This window comes from Rhamphochromis longiceps, linkage group LG14 (assembly GCF_057381845.1).
Source record: "Rhamphochromis longiceps isolate RC_006_pf linkage group LG14, R_longiceps_female_GT1.1, whole genome shotgun sequence".
NCBI lineage: Eukaryota > Metazoa > Chordata > Actinopteri > Cichliformes > Cichlidae > Rhamphochromis > Rhamphochromis longiceps.
The window spans coordinates 23,845,508-23,862,828 of record NC_140570.1 but is presented as its reverse complement, the minus strand read 5'-3'; the positions used below and the strand labels follow the sequence as shown (position 1 = coordinate 23,862,828).

Genomic DNA, 17,321 nt, shown 5'->3' with positions numbered 1-17,321 from the left:
CCTGCATTCAAAGGTTAAACTTTTCATTGCAGGAATGCCGGTAATTCACATTTAATACAGAAATAAACACAGAGATTAACTTAAACCTATTAAAACATGTATCTTCCATACATGATCCAGCTCTAACATTTATTTAAATAATTTTAAGGTAACAGATTATTGTGCCACATTTATTTTAATATTTATTTTAAGAGAGCAGTCACTCACCTGAGCTGCAGAAGGCTCTGTATCATCACTGTCCAGGTGTGTCTGCGGGTGGCCCTGTCTGCATTTCCAGACCAGACTCCCACAGTAGAAATCCCCACCCACTAAACCACCCCTCCACGCTCAGGCATATTTTAGTTCAGCCGCTCAGTTACATATTTATAGTCTCATAAAATTTGCAAGCTGGTGCCAATAAACAAAAGCTGCTTCAACCTTTGGAATCGTAACAGAAAATGCGGCATGTTATAGAGTCTTCAGGTGGAGAAATCTTTCCCTGACACATGGTTTCATAGCCCCAAGTGACAGTATTATAACCTTGACTGACATTGATTGGAAAACAGCAGAGTGATTTCAAATGCTGTTTGACGTTTGCATGTAAATGAATGTTTATAGAAAGTTCCCTGAAGAAAACAATAAGAATCCAAATTCTACAACAAAATCAGGTTTTCAGCAAGATAAAAACAAAAAAGAAATAAACATAAAAATACACGTTTTGTGTTCCGCCACTTTTATTTATGCCAAAGCACAACAGGTTGCCACATAACAAGGCTCTTGTGTGAAGAATGAACATATTTACTTGTTTAGCTGTCATGTTTAATTTCAGACTTAATACTGGTTAAAACCCGACCTGGCAGCAGGGTGACAACAAGGACTAGTCATCTATACTCTCTCTATAATTTGGCTTACATTAGGCTACTATTAATGTAGTCTGGCAAACAAATAATATCAATATCACGACTCTCAAACTCCACAGACAAACTTAATCTCTCTTCCGGCAGTGTAATGCATGTCTAGTTATTTAAAACATCATGAGACTGACTAAACAAATAACAAAGAGAAAAGAACGATACCCTGGCTCGACAGATTTGTGGCACCAGTGAGTGTGTATGGGAAAACTAATTATAGCCTGCTGGAGACTAGCTAATCCTGACGGAGCCAGTGACAGAGCAGTGGAGTGGATATGTGGAGAAGGTGGCAGTGAGATAGCTGATGCAGAAGCTTCCTCCACTATGAACTGTTAAACACTGCGGTGGAGGGGCCCATGCAGGCACCTGCACACTACTGTGCTCCCTCAAGAGAGCTGTGGCAGTTGAGATTGTCTTATATAAGGCTCATCACACTTGCATGTAGAGATGCACATGCACTTGTGATGTACACACAATCATACACATACAGGATATGCATGCACACATAACTACACTCATGTGGCCACACAAACACACCCAGCCATTCACACTTAAACGTAAATGAAGATATTCATATTTCTGTGAACTGTCAGTACTACTTATACACATATCGTATTGATACATATATATATATACTGTATATATATATATATATATATGTATGTGTTATATTCTAACTGTGGCAAAATATGACGCTGGACAATTAACAAAACAATTAGGAACAGCAGGTCACACAAGATTTGAAAGTCTTCTTTTCTTTTAAAGACAATCTTGCATTAAAGGTGCTACTGGCTACGACAATGAAGTGGAGACACGGTCACAGAAAGGCACAGGAATGGACAAGAGCACAGGCAGCGAGGGAGGGACTGGCATGATCACAACGAAGAACAGCAGGCACAAGAATTATGTACATATCAGCATTACTCCTCTAAACATATACCTCCCCTCTTACCCTATCGCATGACCGGTTATAATAATCACCCACACCTTCACTATTATTGTAGACAAGTATCAAATAAAATCTTCATTTCAGAAGGTAGTTCTTTAGAGTTGCCTCAGTTCTCTGGTGGAGTCTCCTTGGCAGCTGCTGCAGCTGAAAAAGGTCAATGATGAGTGAGTTAGCTGAAGCGAACATGCAAAACATTAAACTTGCCTAGAGTTATTTCTTGTTAAATATTCCTCTCCTGTGCCAAAACATTCACTCACTTGCAATCACTTGAAGGTGAAGGACAATGCTCAGGGCTCTGCTGCTAATTGAGGGCCATTAAGTATGCAAGGAGTACCTGGATTTTGTACTTGTGACCTTATAACAAAGAGCACTACTGTAGAGTATATGTATTCACTCACTTAATGTACAAGGTATGCACATTTTAGAGTGGAAGATACTCTTATAACTCACACAAGTTAACTCATGCAATTCAGTAAAAATGCTATAAATATCATATCAAAATATTCAATTAAAACACATAGTCCATATGCTTTCTTGAAAAGGTGTACTTGAATTCAAACCTTGATTGTTCCCCAAACCTAAAGTAGTTTTGTTGCATAAGTTTAACCAATTTTCACTTTAAAACTAAAAATAATATCTTAAAGAAAAACTTTCTGGTCTAAAGCCTAAAGACAAACTTTCTCCCTGCTACCTTGTGAATCACTGAGCTCTTCTTGAAGACGGCATGAAAAGAAGCTAAGATTCACTAAGATTTAAAGCAACAGGTGCTGAAACATCTCTTTAAAACATGGGTTATATACAGTGGACTAAATCCACTTTAAAATGAAAAGTCTAAGCAATATTTCTAAGCTAAAACTTGAAAACCACATAATGGGGAAATACACGGTATACACCAACTTTTTGTGGGGTGTAAGAATATATGTCCTCTTCAAGATGTTATTTAAAAATATTTTGAAATATATCAAGCACTGTTATGTAATAATGACAGTAATAACACTGTTTATATTTGCACTTTTTCTTTTATAGCATATCGTAAAGTATATTTTTTGCTGTGATTTTTACTGGTTTTATGTGACCAAAGGATCACAATGCATCTTCCATCAGTAGCTTTAGACAAATGGATAACATGAGAGCAGAAACACTGCAAAAAATGATCCCACATTTGACTGATTGTTTAAAAGCCTTTTAACTGTAAAAAAAAAAAAAAAAAAAAAAAAAAAAGCAGATATTGCAGATATTCTGAAATGTAGCCAAAAGGAGCAGATTTCCCAGTTCCTGTGTTCTATGGGCTCTCTCAGAAGGAAACTTAATTATGGATGTATGTCAGAGGGTGAGCTTGAGGTGAGGAGGAAATGACAAGAGTTAAAATGTGCATCTTACCCTTGGAGACAATCAGATTCTCCTCCTGTGCCTCTTCATCTCCGGGGGCCCTGAAGAGAGGATCCACAGGTTGTCATGGTAACTAAATCAAATAGTATGACCCAAAAAAGCTCTTCATGCAGCAAAAAAAAAATCATTTCTGTACATCAGAGAGGGACACTGACATACCTGGGCTTCTGTTTAATACCACAGCGGCATCGCCGACCTGGAAACACATTAAACTGTCAGCTGTATTGTTCTGTTGTGAACGAAACATCTGTGTCATCACTATTAAAGTGTTATGTGAAACAGCGCGTAAGAAAGGTCATGGAGTAGAATGATGTGAAAATTCTATGAAAATGCAGTTTTTTATAATTAAATTGTAACATTTGGTTATAGTGGAGAGCGCGTGTAGACATGATGAAACGACACACACAAGGTTAACTTACTGAGGATTAGAAGAATGCCAAGTGTAAACAGCACCACTGCAAATGCCAATCCCCCAATCCTCAAGGTCTCATAGTCTGCAGAAGAAAGAAAGCAACAGCAGGGGTGTAATTTAATCATTGTTTATCGCAAATAATGCTTTATAAAAATTTTAATTTATTTATTTTTAGGGATTTACAATGAGTCTATGTCTATGTAATTACTTTCAATGTGCTAGTTATTTCAGAAGGTTTTGCTTTAACTTACCATAAATAAATGGGTTTTCAGATGTATTGGTTGCTGCAAACAGGGAAACAAACACATTTATAAAACCACAATGAGAAATCAAAACACATTGTCTCAGTTGCAAGCCTGTATCACTATTATCAATACACTTTTCTGAGTGTTTTGTGACAAAATCCATGTCTTTCTTCTTTTGTAATCTATATAATTATTTTTATGACTCATCTTGAAAATTAGTCAACTAAAATCAGCTTTCCTAAGGGTATTGGTAGTCATTCAGGAAATTATTGCTCTGTTAATGAAAATGAAATGGATATAGAAGACCACTAACTCAGTGATCTGTCTCTCTCCTCAGCTAATACAGACTGGAAGAGCATGTGTTTAAAAAGATAAATACTCTTTGTTTGTTTTTTCAGAAACAAAATGTTATTGTGAACAGGATGTTTATCTCAATAACAGTATCTCAGGATATCTCAGTATTTTTGTTTGTGCTAAAATGACTATACTAAGCCTAAGTCAGTGTGTTTCTAGTTTCAGTCTGGAGTGGCACTGTAAGCTGAAACTCTAATGTAATAACGAATTGTAACTTCACACATTATCATATCCAGCTTACATAAATATACACAATATAAAACACATGGTACTTATTTAATAGATTCTTGTTATTTATGTACAAATATTTATAGCTTTATATGTCAATAGGAGATAAGCTGGGGAAAGCTGGCATGAAACAATATTGCATATAATAATATCACATATTAAATAGATTTCATATAAAATGTCATTTACTTCAAGCAGTGATTTTTCAGTAATAGCATTATGATGGTTTGACTTTGAAACAGTGCTCTTTAGATGCAACACTTTAGATTTCATAGATTTTGAAATCCTATATATTTATCCTACTTTATCAACTCTATTTCTTGCCAAATTACTGCTCATATGTCTTCAAAACTAGAATCTGTTTGGGTTAATAACTTGGTCTGGTAATTTTAAGGCTCTATCAGTACATCCGAAGAGTCTGATCTAAACATGAATAGATCATCAGTAAAGCACTTAAGATCAATGTTTGACCCCATTAGAGACCACAGGAAGAGTACTCACCCCCCTCTGTATCAGTGTTTGTTGCAGCTGCGAGGCAGAATGTTAAGTGGTTAAAGTGAAAAGGTGGAAAGAAAACAGAAAGGGGAAAAACACAGGAAATTAGAGGGCCATAAGTGAAAGATGAAAAACATATCTTTGCAAATTCAGTCCCACACAATAAGAGACCAGGCATGCAATCAGTAAAATCCACACTTAAACTGATGTTTTTCTATGGATTTGACTTGTCCACCCCCAGTCCTTTTCCATGAAATGTCACCGCTTGCACCAACACTGCCTCCCTATGGACAATCGGCGAGTGTGCATGCATGTGTGTTTGTATGCATGGATGCACGTGTGTGTTGCATGAGCAGGGTTGTACTTACCAGTCATATATACAAGGAGTGAAGAGACGATGAGCAAAATAGTTTCCATGGCAACTGCTGACACAGAGTAATGAAAAAGAAAGGGGGGGGGGGGGGGGGGTGAGAGAGAATTGAAGAAAGACAAAATAGACAGTCAGGGGGATTTTTGTTGTTTGTTTGTTTGATTGTTTGTTTTCCCCACTCCACTCCAGCACATTCATGTCTGCAGTCTGGTACAAAAACAGCAACAATGAACATGCATTCAAGGTATACTGCGCAAGATGATGACCACACAATTACGCACCTATTGAGTGAGAGGAAAGAGGACTCACATCACGCACAACACTTGCTCTGTCCAGCCTTTTGGCGTATAGCAGATGTCAAATGCTTGTGGATACAGCTTTTATCTTGCACAATGATCTGTGTTCAGAGCCATACATGTTCTCTTTTTCTGGCAGAGACTGCTTCTTCGTCTCTGTGGGCATCACACAACCTTGACCTATTTTTATGTAGGCTATTCAGTGCGCACCCACGTGCAGACACACACCATGTCTGCTACAGAGATATCTCTTATGTTCAGGCAACTATAATGTTGTTATGTCCAGGCAAACTATAATGAGCTAAAATATTTTATGTATTTATTAATATTCAGTTTATTTAATTAATCATTTTTTAGACATCCAAGGTATATGGCTCCACAACTCGCTATGTTGGAGTGTCAATCAGCCGGTGGGTTCCCCACTTTGACCCAGATTAAAATATCTAGAGCGTTATTACGTGGGTTGTCATGACATTCTGCACAGGGAAGGGACGTTTGTTTTTCACAATATCATTAACACAATTCACGGTAACATAGAAATGAAAGGTATTACACATATGGATGGATGGATGGATGGATGGATGGGAAGTTTTAGCAGTTTCTAGACATTAAATGCTGCCTCATGTTGCTTGGTTTAAATCCACTGAGAAAAACTTGTGTGAATAATGTTGGGTGTCCCGAAACTTCTCAGTGTTAAAGTAAGATTTTAGAAAAGTTGTGAGATTGTAAAATCTGTCCTTGAACACAGTGCAGTAATCCAAGGACTACAGAATTGGGCTCAACTTTCAAGTGCTGAAAAAATATGCATCAAGTTGTTCTATACCCTCAATTAACAATATTTTTTTTTTTACAACAAGTCAATTTATGAAATTTCTTCCCTCCTAGTTATTCTGTGATCAGTTGTAAAGGGAATTATAGTAAAATTGAAACTCAGTTAATCAGTTTGCATTCTGACATCATCCAGACCATCTGGTGATAAAAATTCAGGTGTGTGAGAATGTGTAAAATGAACAGATTTGGTCTTTTTTGGCTGTGTTTTAGCATAATGAATGAGTCTCACCTTTGACCTCTAGTGTTTGAATCTCTGAGACCAACTTAGACCACTTTCTTGATTTTATTTTGTAGCATGTAAACAAACAAAACATATGGCAGGTTCAGTTAATCTGTTTATGTTTTTTGTCACTCTAATATCATGATACCACTGTACATGGCTGTTGAATGCAAATACGTGTCATGGATCAGTGTTTAGTGAGCAGTCCAAAGCCCTATCAAATTAGCTTGTGCAAATAAAGTGTCTGATAGATTGTTATACATCAGCTGACAGTGACTATTGACTATAATCCTTCACTCTAAATGAATATAGATGGGAAACACAGCATGACAGCAATGGATTTGATGGAGCAGAACAATGCTCTGTGTGAACTAATAAAACAAAACAAGTCTGCAGTTCAACATGCATGATCTATAAACAAACCATGGGATGTCTGCACTGCACCTTCCAGAGGTTTTATAACCCATACTTTAGTACTGTTAACGGAGAGTATCGACTACTAATTCTAAGAGAACTGAACTGGTCCTCTGATTGACTGGGTCTATTTATGTCCATCTAGCCATCTGTCTATTTGCCTGTGTTCAGCTGCATCACTTGTATAGGACATAATGCATTTAAGCAAACAAATTATCCCATTATGGTCATTAGTTGTAGTATGAACAACAGCATTCTTGCGCACTTGCAATTTGTATGTTGTGCTCCACTTATTTGATTTGTGAGCTATAAACAGATCTAAACAGCACAATAGTAACTGGGACATTTCTAAAATGATGTGACATAAGATGACGATGGAGGAACAGATGAAGCTGTCCCATCCAATAGAATGATACATCTGAAACAAAAATCCTTGCATGTGACCTTGAACAGAAGAAATATTTTTTGTTAAATGCCTGTTTCACACACAAGTACATTTCTATAGATTCCACCTTGTGATTCTCAAATCATAAGGTGGAATCATCAGTTAAAGATATTATCAGTTAAAGGTAGTGACATTTGGAATAATATTCCAGCTGTAATAGGAGAATGTACTACCTTCAAATCATTTAAAACTCATCTCAAATAATGGCTAAAGGGGAATCAGATTTGTGATCATGAATTTGATATTAATATATGTTATTTTTAATGTATTTTAAAAATTACAACATTTGTTGTTCTGCATTTTCTTACAGTCCTATGAAATTTTATGTTTTAAATTTGTTGTGTATGGACTAGATTGGTGTACATTGTTTGATGGTGTGTTGAATTTCTTATTTATCGTTTTAGTCCGACCTGCCAGGGACAACAGATGAAAAGTAGCCTTTTGGCTAACTCTGTTTATTTACATTGATATATTCAACAATATGCACTGTCCCTTTTAAATAAATAATATCAATGTATTCATTTATATGTTGCATTATTAAGACCTTTAAAGTTCTATGTAACATCCCAGTGATAGAAAAGAAAATAGCTTCCTTTAGCGCAGGACTTTTTTTCCCCACACCTGTTACTAAGCAGACAAGACAGAAAGCTCTGTCCTCTTTTTTCAAGGTGTGCATTTGAGAAGATTAACATGCAGTTCAACTTTATTAATAAACACTGCATCTGCTCACGTGCAGCATGCAACAGGCATAAAAAAAAATAGGTCATTCATTAGCTAAGCAAGTCATCTATGTTTATTTTGTCAAACACTCCTTGTTTCATGGACAATTGTTTAGTTTCTTTTTTTAATCTTTAATGCTTCATCTTTCATGCTAGTTTTACTGTGGCTAAAATCACAATAATCAAAGAGCTGACAGCCGTGATGATGGTTACAATAAAGGAAGGTATTTGACCGTGAGCCACCTGCAACTCCCTTTTCAATGGTCTTTCACTTTCATCTTTCACTCTTCACATGCTGTTAAACTGCTGTTGGAAAAACACTATCAAGGATGATAAATAAATAAAAAGGCAGATAGCAAGAAGCAACTGTGCTCTAAAAGATGTTGGCTGCTTGATGAGCCTTTATCAGAAATAATCAATAGTCAGTGAAAGTTTTTTTATCCTCCTGGGCCCACCCACAGATCAGATTTCCATTAAGCCTTTAATTGGTGATGACATCACAAAAATTACATTTATGAACATGATAGAGGGAGAGTGACCTGAATGCTTTTTAAAAGGCTTTTTAATTATAAAAGGAGAAAATGGGTTTTTTCAATGATTTGTTTTTTTGTTTTTGTTTTTTGCAATACCTCAAGTGGCTATTAGTAAATATTAGCACTTACAAGGTGGCATCATTCCTCCCTGAATATGTTACATTTGTTGATGCATTACCACCGGCTGTGCATCAGTAAACATTATGAGGAAAATGTATCATGTCACCTGTGTGTGTGTGTGCATACACAAGATTGCTTTTATATCAAATAGCATAATCTGAGGTCATACTGACATGGGGAATTGTTCACTTATTCATGTGAATAATGTCTTGGCATAATATGTCTCAACATAATACAGCAAGAGCAATATGGCGTAATGTGTGTCAGCCAGCTGCTCTCTTGCACTGGTAATCTAAAGCTCGATCTGTCACTTTGGTGCTAATGGAAGGAGAGAATTTTGAAAAAGTAGACAGAACCATACCAAGGCTGATGGAGAGAAGTTTGATGCTCTTTTGTGTCCTTCTTACTCAGGCACTTGCTAATGGCATAGATATGACAGTAAGTGCCCAGGGTTAAGTGGCCAGCCGGACAACCTCAGCTGATTTCAGAGTAGCCAAAGATAGTCTGAGGTTAAAGGGCACGCAATCAGCGTCACACAAAATATAGCAAGTTTATTCAGACCGCAACACTCATCCCTCTTTGTAAGGACATAGAGAGCTGTCCCTTGACACTGGGATTTCCAGGCTTCTACCGTTCTACCTTTAAAAGCCGGAGAGCAGTCAAATGCTGGAAGTGGAAGCTAAATTGGCTAGTCATTCATATGTATATTAGGTCGTTACCTAGGAATTCTGGAGGGAGGGGAGTGGGGGTGAGTGATTGAGGGGGTGGGGGAGTGGAGTGTTTCAGTTTGCCATCTTAGGGAGAAATCAACACATGTCCTTTGTATGTCCTTTGTTGCTGACATTTATTGATGAAAACAGTACAAAAAACCAACCATTTGTACACATATTTACAAATAATGATAAAAAGTGAGTGAGTACATTTCAACATTTTCAGCAATCACTCACAATCCTGGCACTGCCACGGTATCTGTCGTCTGCATTTACCACATGTGTACCTGTAGCAGTGAACACATCGCACAGTGGCCTGATTTTTTTTGCATCTGTGTTTGACCTGACACGTGGCCCTTTTTCCAGGGCTCGGTGTGGAGGGTTGTGTCCGAAGCAACTGATCTTTTCTTGCCTTCTTCGCAGCTACATGAGAGCGAGCCAACTCCCTTGCAAGCTCCACCAGGAAGTCCACCCGTCTTTCCTTCGTCCCGGTGCATGCTTGATACAGCACATGTGCATTCAGTGCTGCCATGTCAATCATGTTATAAAACACGGCGACTGGCCAGCGCCGTGTTCCTTTGCGGACAGTGTACTCCCGAACCATCTGGTCCATCACATCCACGCCACACTTTGTTTTGTTGTAAAGGGTGACAGTGTTTGGCTTCCTTTTGGTAGTGTTATCAGTCTGAACCACGCTGTGCATGCTGCTAAGAATATAGACTGTCTTCTTCCGTTTGGCCGCATACGCCGTCAGCGTGGCAGCAGAGGTTGAAAACACCTAAGAAATAAGATAAATTGTTATTTCCATAGCCCTTTTACACACAATGAAACACATAAACATAGAACCACAAAAGACCTGCAACATACCTGAGTGGTGAATTCATTGCGATCTGTCTGTCTAGTGGATTGAGGAATTTCCCTGCGAATCTTGTTGACTGTGCCGAGGATGGTGGTTTTCCGTCCAAGAAGTTTTTGCGCAAGTGAAAGCGATGTGAAGAAATTGTCTGTGGTAACATTTCTGCCCTTGTCTAGGAATGGTTCCATCAGCCTCATTACTACATTTTCAGAAAGTCTCTCCCCAGTGGGACGATTGGGGTCCTTGCCAAGATATGGGAAGACATTGCAAATGTACTTGGATTTTAGGTCGCAGGCCACCCAAAACTTGATCCCAAACTTGTCCGGTTTACTTGCAATATACTGCAGGAAACAGCACTGAGTCTTTGATGGGAAAAGCTGTTCATCAACGGTGATATGTAGACCAGGGTTGTAGCACGTGATGCAGTTGGTGACAAATGATCCCCACACACTGGAAATTGCAGCGAACTTATCAGTCTTTGCTCGATCACTGCGGGTGGACTTGTCATCAAAGCGTAGGTGTTGCATGATGTCTTGGAAGCGGTTTCGTGCCATAGTTCCAATTATCTGTGGGTTTCCCAGGTTTGCTGACCAGCAGTCATTTACCGATGGAACCCTGTAAACCCCCCGCAAGATGACAATTGCAATAAATGCCATTAGTTCAGGGAGGTCCATGAACCAATGAACATGCTCCGTTTGCTGTGCATGTTGAATAGTCCATTCTTGAATGCTATGAAGCATGTCAAGAGTGATGAAACACAGGAAGCTCTGAAGGCGACTCGAGATACTTCTCCTGGCCTTAGCCGTTGGCTCTCCATCTGCAGTGTACGGTTCTATTGGGGTGAAAGGGAGACGGGTCCCCACATGTTCTTCACGCCACACTGTGCCATCTTTCGCTGTCTCAGTCCCCAAACAAGCTCTCTTTTTCGGTGGAGAAGCAGTCTCCTCATCTGCAGTGTGAACAAATTCAAATTGTGAGCAATGGGAAGGTCAAACAAACTTACTAACTACATCCACTATGATTGTGCACCAATCAGAGCACTGGGTGTTTTTTGTACTGGGTATATATATGACACAATCTCACTGCACTTAGCCTAACCCTTCATTGCCCTGAAGAATTCTGTGGTGTACGGACCTCCTCTCCAAGGAAAGAAAATGCAGAGAAGACTCACTACTCAGCAGGCGTTGGAAATGATCCTGACGGAAGTCGACCCTTGTGACTCGGATGGAGAAGACCTAGAAGTTCAGCCGGATTCGGACTCAGAGCTGTCTGATCAGTCTTCCGGTTAGTTTCATTTCATGTTATTTCCTTTTTCATTTCAAACAAGTAAGTGGATGTAGTTAGTAAGTTTGTTTGACCTTCCCATTGCTCACAATTTGAATTTGTTCACACTGCAGATGAGGAGACTGCTTCTCCACCGAAAAAGAGAGCTTGTTTGGGGACTGAGACAGCGAAAGATGGCACAGTGTGGCGTGAAGAACATGTGGGGACCCGTCTCCCTTTCACCCCAATAGAACCGTACGCTGCAGATGGAGAGCCAACGGCTAAGGCCAGGAGAAGTATCTCGAGTCGCCTTCAGAGCTTCCTGTGTTTCATCACTCTTGACATGCTTCATAGCATTCAAGAATGGACTATTCAACATGCACAGCAAACGGAGCATGTTCATTGGTTCATGGACCTCCCTGAACTAATGGCATTTATTGCAATTGTCATCTTGCGGGGGGTTTACAGGGTTCCATCGGTAAATGACTGCTGGTCAGCAAACCTGGGAAACCCACAGATAATTGGAACTATGGCACGAAACCACTTCCAAGACATCATGCAACACCTACGCTTTGATGACAAGTCCACCCGCAGTGATCGAGCAAAGACTGATAAGTTCGCTGCAATTTCCAGTGTGTGGGGATCATTTGTCACCAACTGCATCATGTGCTACAACCCTGGTCTACATATCACCGTTGATGAACAGCTTTTCCCATCAAAGACTCAGTGCTGTTTCCTGCAGTATATTGCAAGTAAACCGGACAAGTTTGGGATCAAGTTTTGGGTGGCCTGCGACCTAAAATCCAAGTACATTGCAATGTCTTCCCATATCTTGGCAAGGACCCCAATCGTCCCACTGGGGAGAGACTTTCTGAAAATGTAGTAATGAGGCTGATGGAACCATTCCTAGACAAGGGCAGAAATGTTACCACAGACAATTTCTTCACATCGCTTTCACTTGCGCAAAAACTTCTTGGACGGAAAACCACCATCCTCGGCACAGTCAACAAGATTCGCAGGGAAATTCCTCAATCCACTAGACAGACAGATCGCAATGAATTCACCACTCAGGTATGTTGCAGGTCTTTTGTGGTTCTATGTTTATGTGTTTCATTGTGTGTAAAAGGGCTATGGAAATAACAATTTATCTTATTTCTTAGGTGTTTTCAACCTCTGCTGCCACGCTGACGGCGTATGCGGCCAAACGGAAGAAGACAGTCTATATTCTTAGCAGCATGCACAGCGTGGTTCAGACTGATAACACTACCAAAAGGAAGCCAAACACTGTCACCCTTTACAACAAAACAAAGTGTGGCGTGGATGTGATGGACCAGATGGTTCGGGAGTACACTGTCCGCAAAGGAACACGGCGCTGGCCAGTCGCCGTGTTTTATAACATGATTGACATGGCAGCACTGAATGCACATGTGCTGTATCAAGCATGCACCGGGACGAAGGAAAGACGGGTGGACTTCCTGGTGGAGCTTGCAAGGGAGTTGGCTCGCTCTCATGTAGCTGCGAAGAAGGCAAGAAAAGATCAGTTGCTTCGGACACAACCCTCCACACCGAGCCCTGGAAAAAGGGCCACGTGTCAGGTCAAACACAGATGCAAAAAAAATCAGGCCACTGTGCGATGTGTTCACTGCTACAGGTACACATGTGGTAAATGCAGACGACAGATACCGTGGCAGTGCCAGGATTGTGAGTGATTGCTGAAAATGTTGAAATGTACTCACTCACTTTTTATCATTATTTGTAAATATGTGTACAAATGGTTGGTTTTTTGTACTGTTTTCATCAATAAATGTCAGCAACAAAGGACATACAAAGGACATGTGTTGATTTCTCCCTAAGATGGCAAACTGAAACACTCCACTCCCCCACCCCCTCAATCACTCACCCCCACTCCACTCCCTCCAGAATTCCTAGGTAACGACCTAATATACATATGAATGACTCCAGCATTTGACTGACTGCTCTCCGGCTTTTAAAGGTAGAAACGCAAAATGATGACTCCGCGGGGGTCTAAGGTAGAAAACCAAAATGACTGCTCTCCGGGGGTCTAAGTGTTGAGCAGTAAAAAAAAATCATCTTGGAAAAAGTTCTGCAACGGTTTCAGCAATTGAGGCATTGATTTTAGATTGATTCTAGATTGATTTTAGATTGCCTGCAAAAAGTCTTGATTTTTAATGGCTGAAAAGCAGAAGAATATTTATTTAGAGTGCTAGACATAAAGATGAGATGTGTAGAAAAATAGTTGATGCCTGTTATTTTACACTACCTTTTTACGATATTGTGTTTGAAGGAATGAAATTCCTTAGATTTGAGTGTTTTATATATAACACTATATATAATCTAGTCAGTAGTGGAGTTTTTATACTTTGCTGCTTACTGTTTCTTTTCGGTTTCAGTCACTGTTCAGTTTAACAGTTTACTCACTGTTAGGTAAGGTTTAGGCACTAAATCCCATATGGAAAAGAAATAGTAAAAACTTATATGATTTACTCATGAAAGTGGCCACTTTCTCATTACTTTCATATATTGTTTTAGTAAGTATCCAAAACATACAAGTTTCATTATATAATTTTTCAAGGGATCTTATATGTGTTTTCACTCTTGTATGTTTTTCATACAAGTTTCACACAAGACAGATACAAACTTTATAAGATTTATATATATCTTTTCCATATGGGATAACTTGGTTATATTTAAGAAAATATCATAATTTGGTTTACAATGTACTTGTATATGACATAAACCAGTAATCTACCAAGTCCTATCAAATATCCCACAAAAGGATGAAGACAAAACATTTATACACCAGTACTAAAATATCAGCTTCATAGGTTTAGCTTAAAATTACTTACTTCTCTGGCCAATATCCATGACCATCAGATGAGTACAAAAATTACAATGACTTTTGTTTGAGTTCAATTTGGCTTCCTTCTGAAGTGTAGAACTTTTGACCTTGGGTGGGTCAGTGTCATATTTTTCCTGTGAGAACGAGTTAGACATTTGGCACAATTGTACTTCCCCATATAATGTATCGTTTGATTGTTTCTGCCAGCCTTTTTCTCCCTGTGTGTGAACATGACACCTGAGCAGTTGCCTTTCCATCTTTCCTCTGTCTAATCTGCACCATTGTTTGGTAATATCAAGTTCCTCAGCCAGGCTTTCTATTTTCTGAGAGTACAGAACTAGAAAAGGGCAGACGTGGTGATGATATCTGTTTGGAAAAGGCAACAACATTGAATGGAGGCTGTTTCCTGTAATGTTGGGACGAGGAAAGGGCAAGCTGAAAGCCAGTGAGACTGGGAGACAGGCTGACAGGGTTAGACATTGTCTGGTAGTACAGGTGAAGGGCATGCAGAGGAGACACTGTCTGAGGGGAGAGGACTGTGGTAGGGCAGCCTGTTGTACTGTAGTGACATTTACAGTATAACATGCAAAGAGCTTTAAAAACAAAGGCCAAGGAGGGACAAAGCAATAACAGCAGTGAGATAGTGAAGTACACAAGGGCAGCAGAGTGCTCCAGAATCACAGAGACATGAAAAAAAATAATGGTTTAACCTTTGACATTATACTGCTTGGCAAATGTGTAACTCTCATGCAGGAGTTGTGGGGGGGGGAAACAACAAGGTCATGAAGGAAAATCCATCCTAAAATGACAGTGTGTGTTTTTACAGATGACCACACCCCACTAACACCAACACTCAGTCAATTCAATTCAATTTAATTCATATTAGTGCCAAATCACAATAGCAGTTGCCTCAATGCGCTTTATATTGCAAGATAGAGACCCTATACTGTAATAATAGTATAGTAGTTCTATCAATAGCCTATCATGTACCAAATGAAACAGAGGTTAGGTGATATTTGAAATTATCACATGACAGATGTTTTTGTTCTTGTTGTTGTTGTTTTCCCCCACTGGCATTTCCTGTGTGCTTCAAAGTCAGGGAAGTGCAAATTCGTGTAGTTTTCATTTGCACCTCAATTTGCACTTCCCTGACTGATACCACACTATTTGCTTTGTAGATCTATTGGTTAGCTATCAGGCGTACCTTTTAACACAGTTTTAAAATATTGTCTGGGATAACTGGGCCATATCTTCCTGTTTCACTTTACACTTTGGAGTAGTGCGGGTGTCTGAAGGAAATTAGTTTGGGTGACTAATAACCCTGAGGCATTATCTAAACCCAATAAATCCAACTAAATATGAAAAGAGCCCTATATATTAACATCAATACAATGTGGGGCAGCTGTACAATGCATGAATCCAAAAAACAAAACAAAACAAAACAAAAAACAGCCTTGACCTCTATATCTACCATTATAATGATGTTACACCACTATGACAGCCATCGTAATTTAGTGTCCAGTTATCGCCATGGTAACTGTCTCCAACTGACAATTGTGGCGCCGAAAGAGAAATGGGTTAAAGCAGAGACAACACTGACTCCACTTAAACAGGAATAAGGGGTGTGGCGTGCATCTTTAAGGTCGAAATCTCTGGCCTACATTGAGACGATTTCTAAGATAACTGATTTATAAATAAATAAGTAAATAAATAAATAATGAGCGTGACCGTACATTCAGCGGTTGTTTCCAGATAAAGTCGCCTGTCGGGGACAAAGGGAGACCTCAATCACACACACTGATAACCTCTCTATTACTCGTGACGATCCATCAAGGCTCTGAGCTAAGTTACGTGTTGTTTGGTTTGACTGACATAAAACAACAACAAAAAACACCTTGCACAATATGCCTCAATATCCGATGCGTGACGTCTTCGCATTGATCCACTTTTGCGTCTCTCAACCTGTGGATTATCTGATGATTGAGAAAACCCGAGCCATCATCCGCCTGGTGATTTTCCTTTTCACGGAAACAGCTAAACAGCAGTGTCATAACGAACGAGTTCATTTTACTTGAAAATGACAAGTGGATTAATAATGGTTTTTATCCCGTTTTTGCAATATCCGCGTAGCCAGCGATTAGTGCCAACAGACACACCCTCGTGGTACATGTTCGCGTGGTAAATAACAAGCAGCCTTGAAAATGCCAGCTCGATTAGTTATTGTGACCATGTACACCAGACAGGTGGTTATTATTGAAAACAATAATAATAATAATAAATGACACCGCACGTTTGCCTAAAATAATTCCACAAAGAAGTTTGCACGAAAGACACAATTTATGCACACTGGAGAGGCGTTATGAATAAAATTGCCTTGCCTTACAGTCCTATTGCACTCATATTCTTTTTAGACCACTGGATCCCTTTTTGTCTTTATATGAATAACACAATCAAATATGTCGCTTATTAACTTACCTTTTGTTTCTCCAGCGGACCGTTGGTTAACAAACTGATATCCACCTGCAAAAATCAATCAGTTTGTCTCACAAGGACTCTGCTTCAAGTATTCTCATCTGTCAATATGTGCAACCTGCTCATATGTACTTCCCCTGGAAAAATAGATGTGATGACGACAACAGTGTGACTCCTGGAGTGACTGCTTATTTAGTGCGTGGAATCGTCCCTGCCGCTCCCTTTCTGCATCTCTCCCTCTCTCACACAC

The 17,321-nt window shown here is 39.3% G+C and overlaps 1 protein-coding gene across 4 annotated transcripts; it reads right to left on the bottom strand.

The window, feature by feature from the left end:
* Window positions 1-301: 301 nt before the first annotated feature.
* fxyd6 (FXYD domain containing ion transport regulator 6) lies at window positions 302-17,307 on the bottom strand. Of its 4 annotated transcripts, none has more exons than XM_085379603.1 (8): window positions 17,075-17,294; window positions 5,331-5,384; window positions 4,969-4,995; window positions 3,892-3,924; window positions 3,648-3,722; window positions 3,388-3,424; window positions 3,220-3,269; window positions 303-1,983 (listed from the first exon to the last, which is right to left on the bottom strand). In XM_085379603.1, exons 2-8 carry the CDS (start codon window positions 5,377-5,379, stop codon window positions 1,946-1,948), a joined length of 309 nt encoding a protein of 102 aa, XP_085235729.1. In that variant the 5' UTR covers window positions 5,380-5,384; window positions 17,075-17,294; the 3' UTR covers window positions 303-1,945. The 4 variants fall into 4 exon arrangements, with proteins under 4 accessions (XP_085235730.1, XP_085235732.1, XP_085235729.1 ...); XM_085379602.1 differs by having other exon boundaries at window positions 5,331-5,387; window positions 17,075-17,293; XM_085379604.1 differs by lacking the exon at window positions 4,969-4,995 and having other exon boundaries at window positions 302-1,983; window positions 5,331-5,387; window positions 17,075-17,307.
* Window positions 17,308-17,321: the final 14 nt, after the last annotated feature.

Excerpts from the sequence above, each read along its gene's own strand:
- fxyd6 (XM_085379603.1), bottom strand. The coding sequence starts at position 5,379 with ATGGAAACTATTTTGCTCATCGTCTCTTCACTCCTTGTATATATGACT. Across the intron at positions 4,996-5,330 it reads ACTCCTTGTATATATGACTG|CTGCAACAAACACTGATACA; the intron begins GTAAGTACAACC and ends TCTGCCTCGCAG. Across the intron at positions 3,425-3,647 it reads TGGCATTCTTCTAATCCTCA|GTCGGCGATGCCGCTGTGGT; the intron begins GTAAGTTAACCT and ends ATGTGTTTCCAG.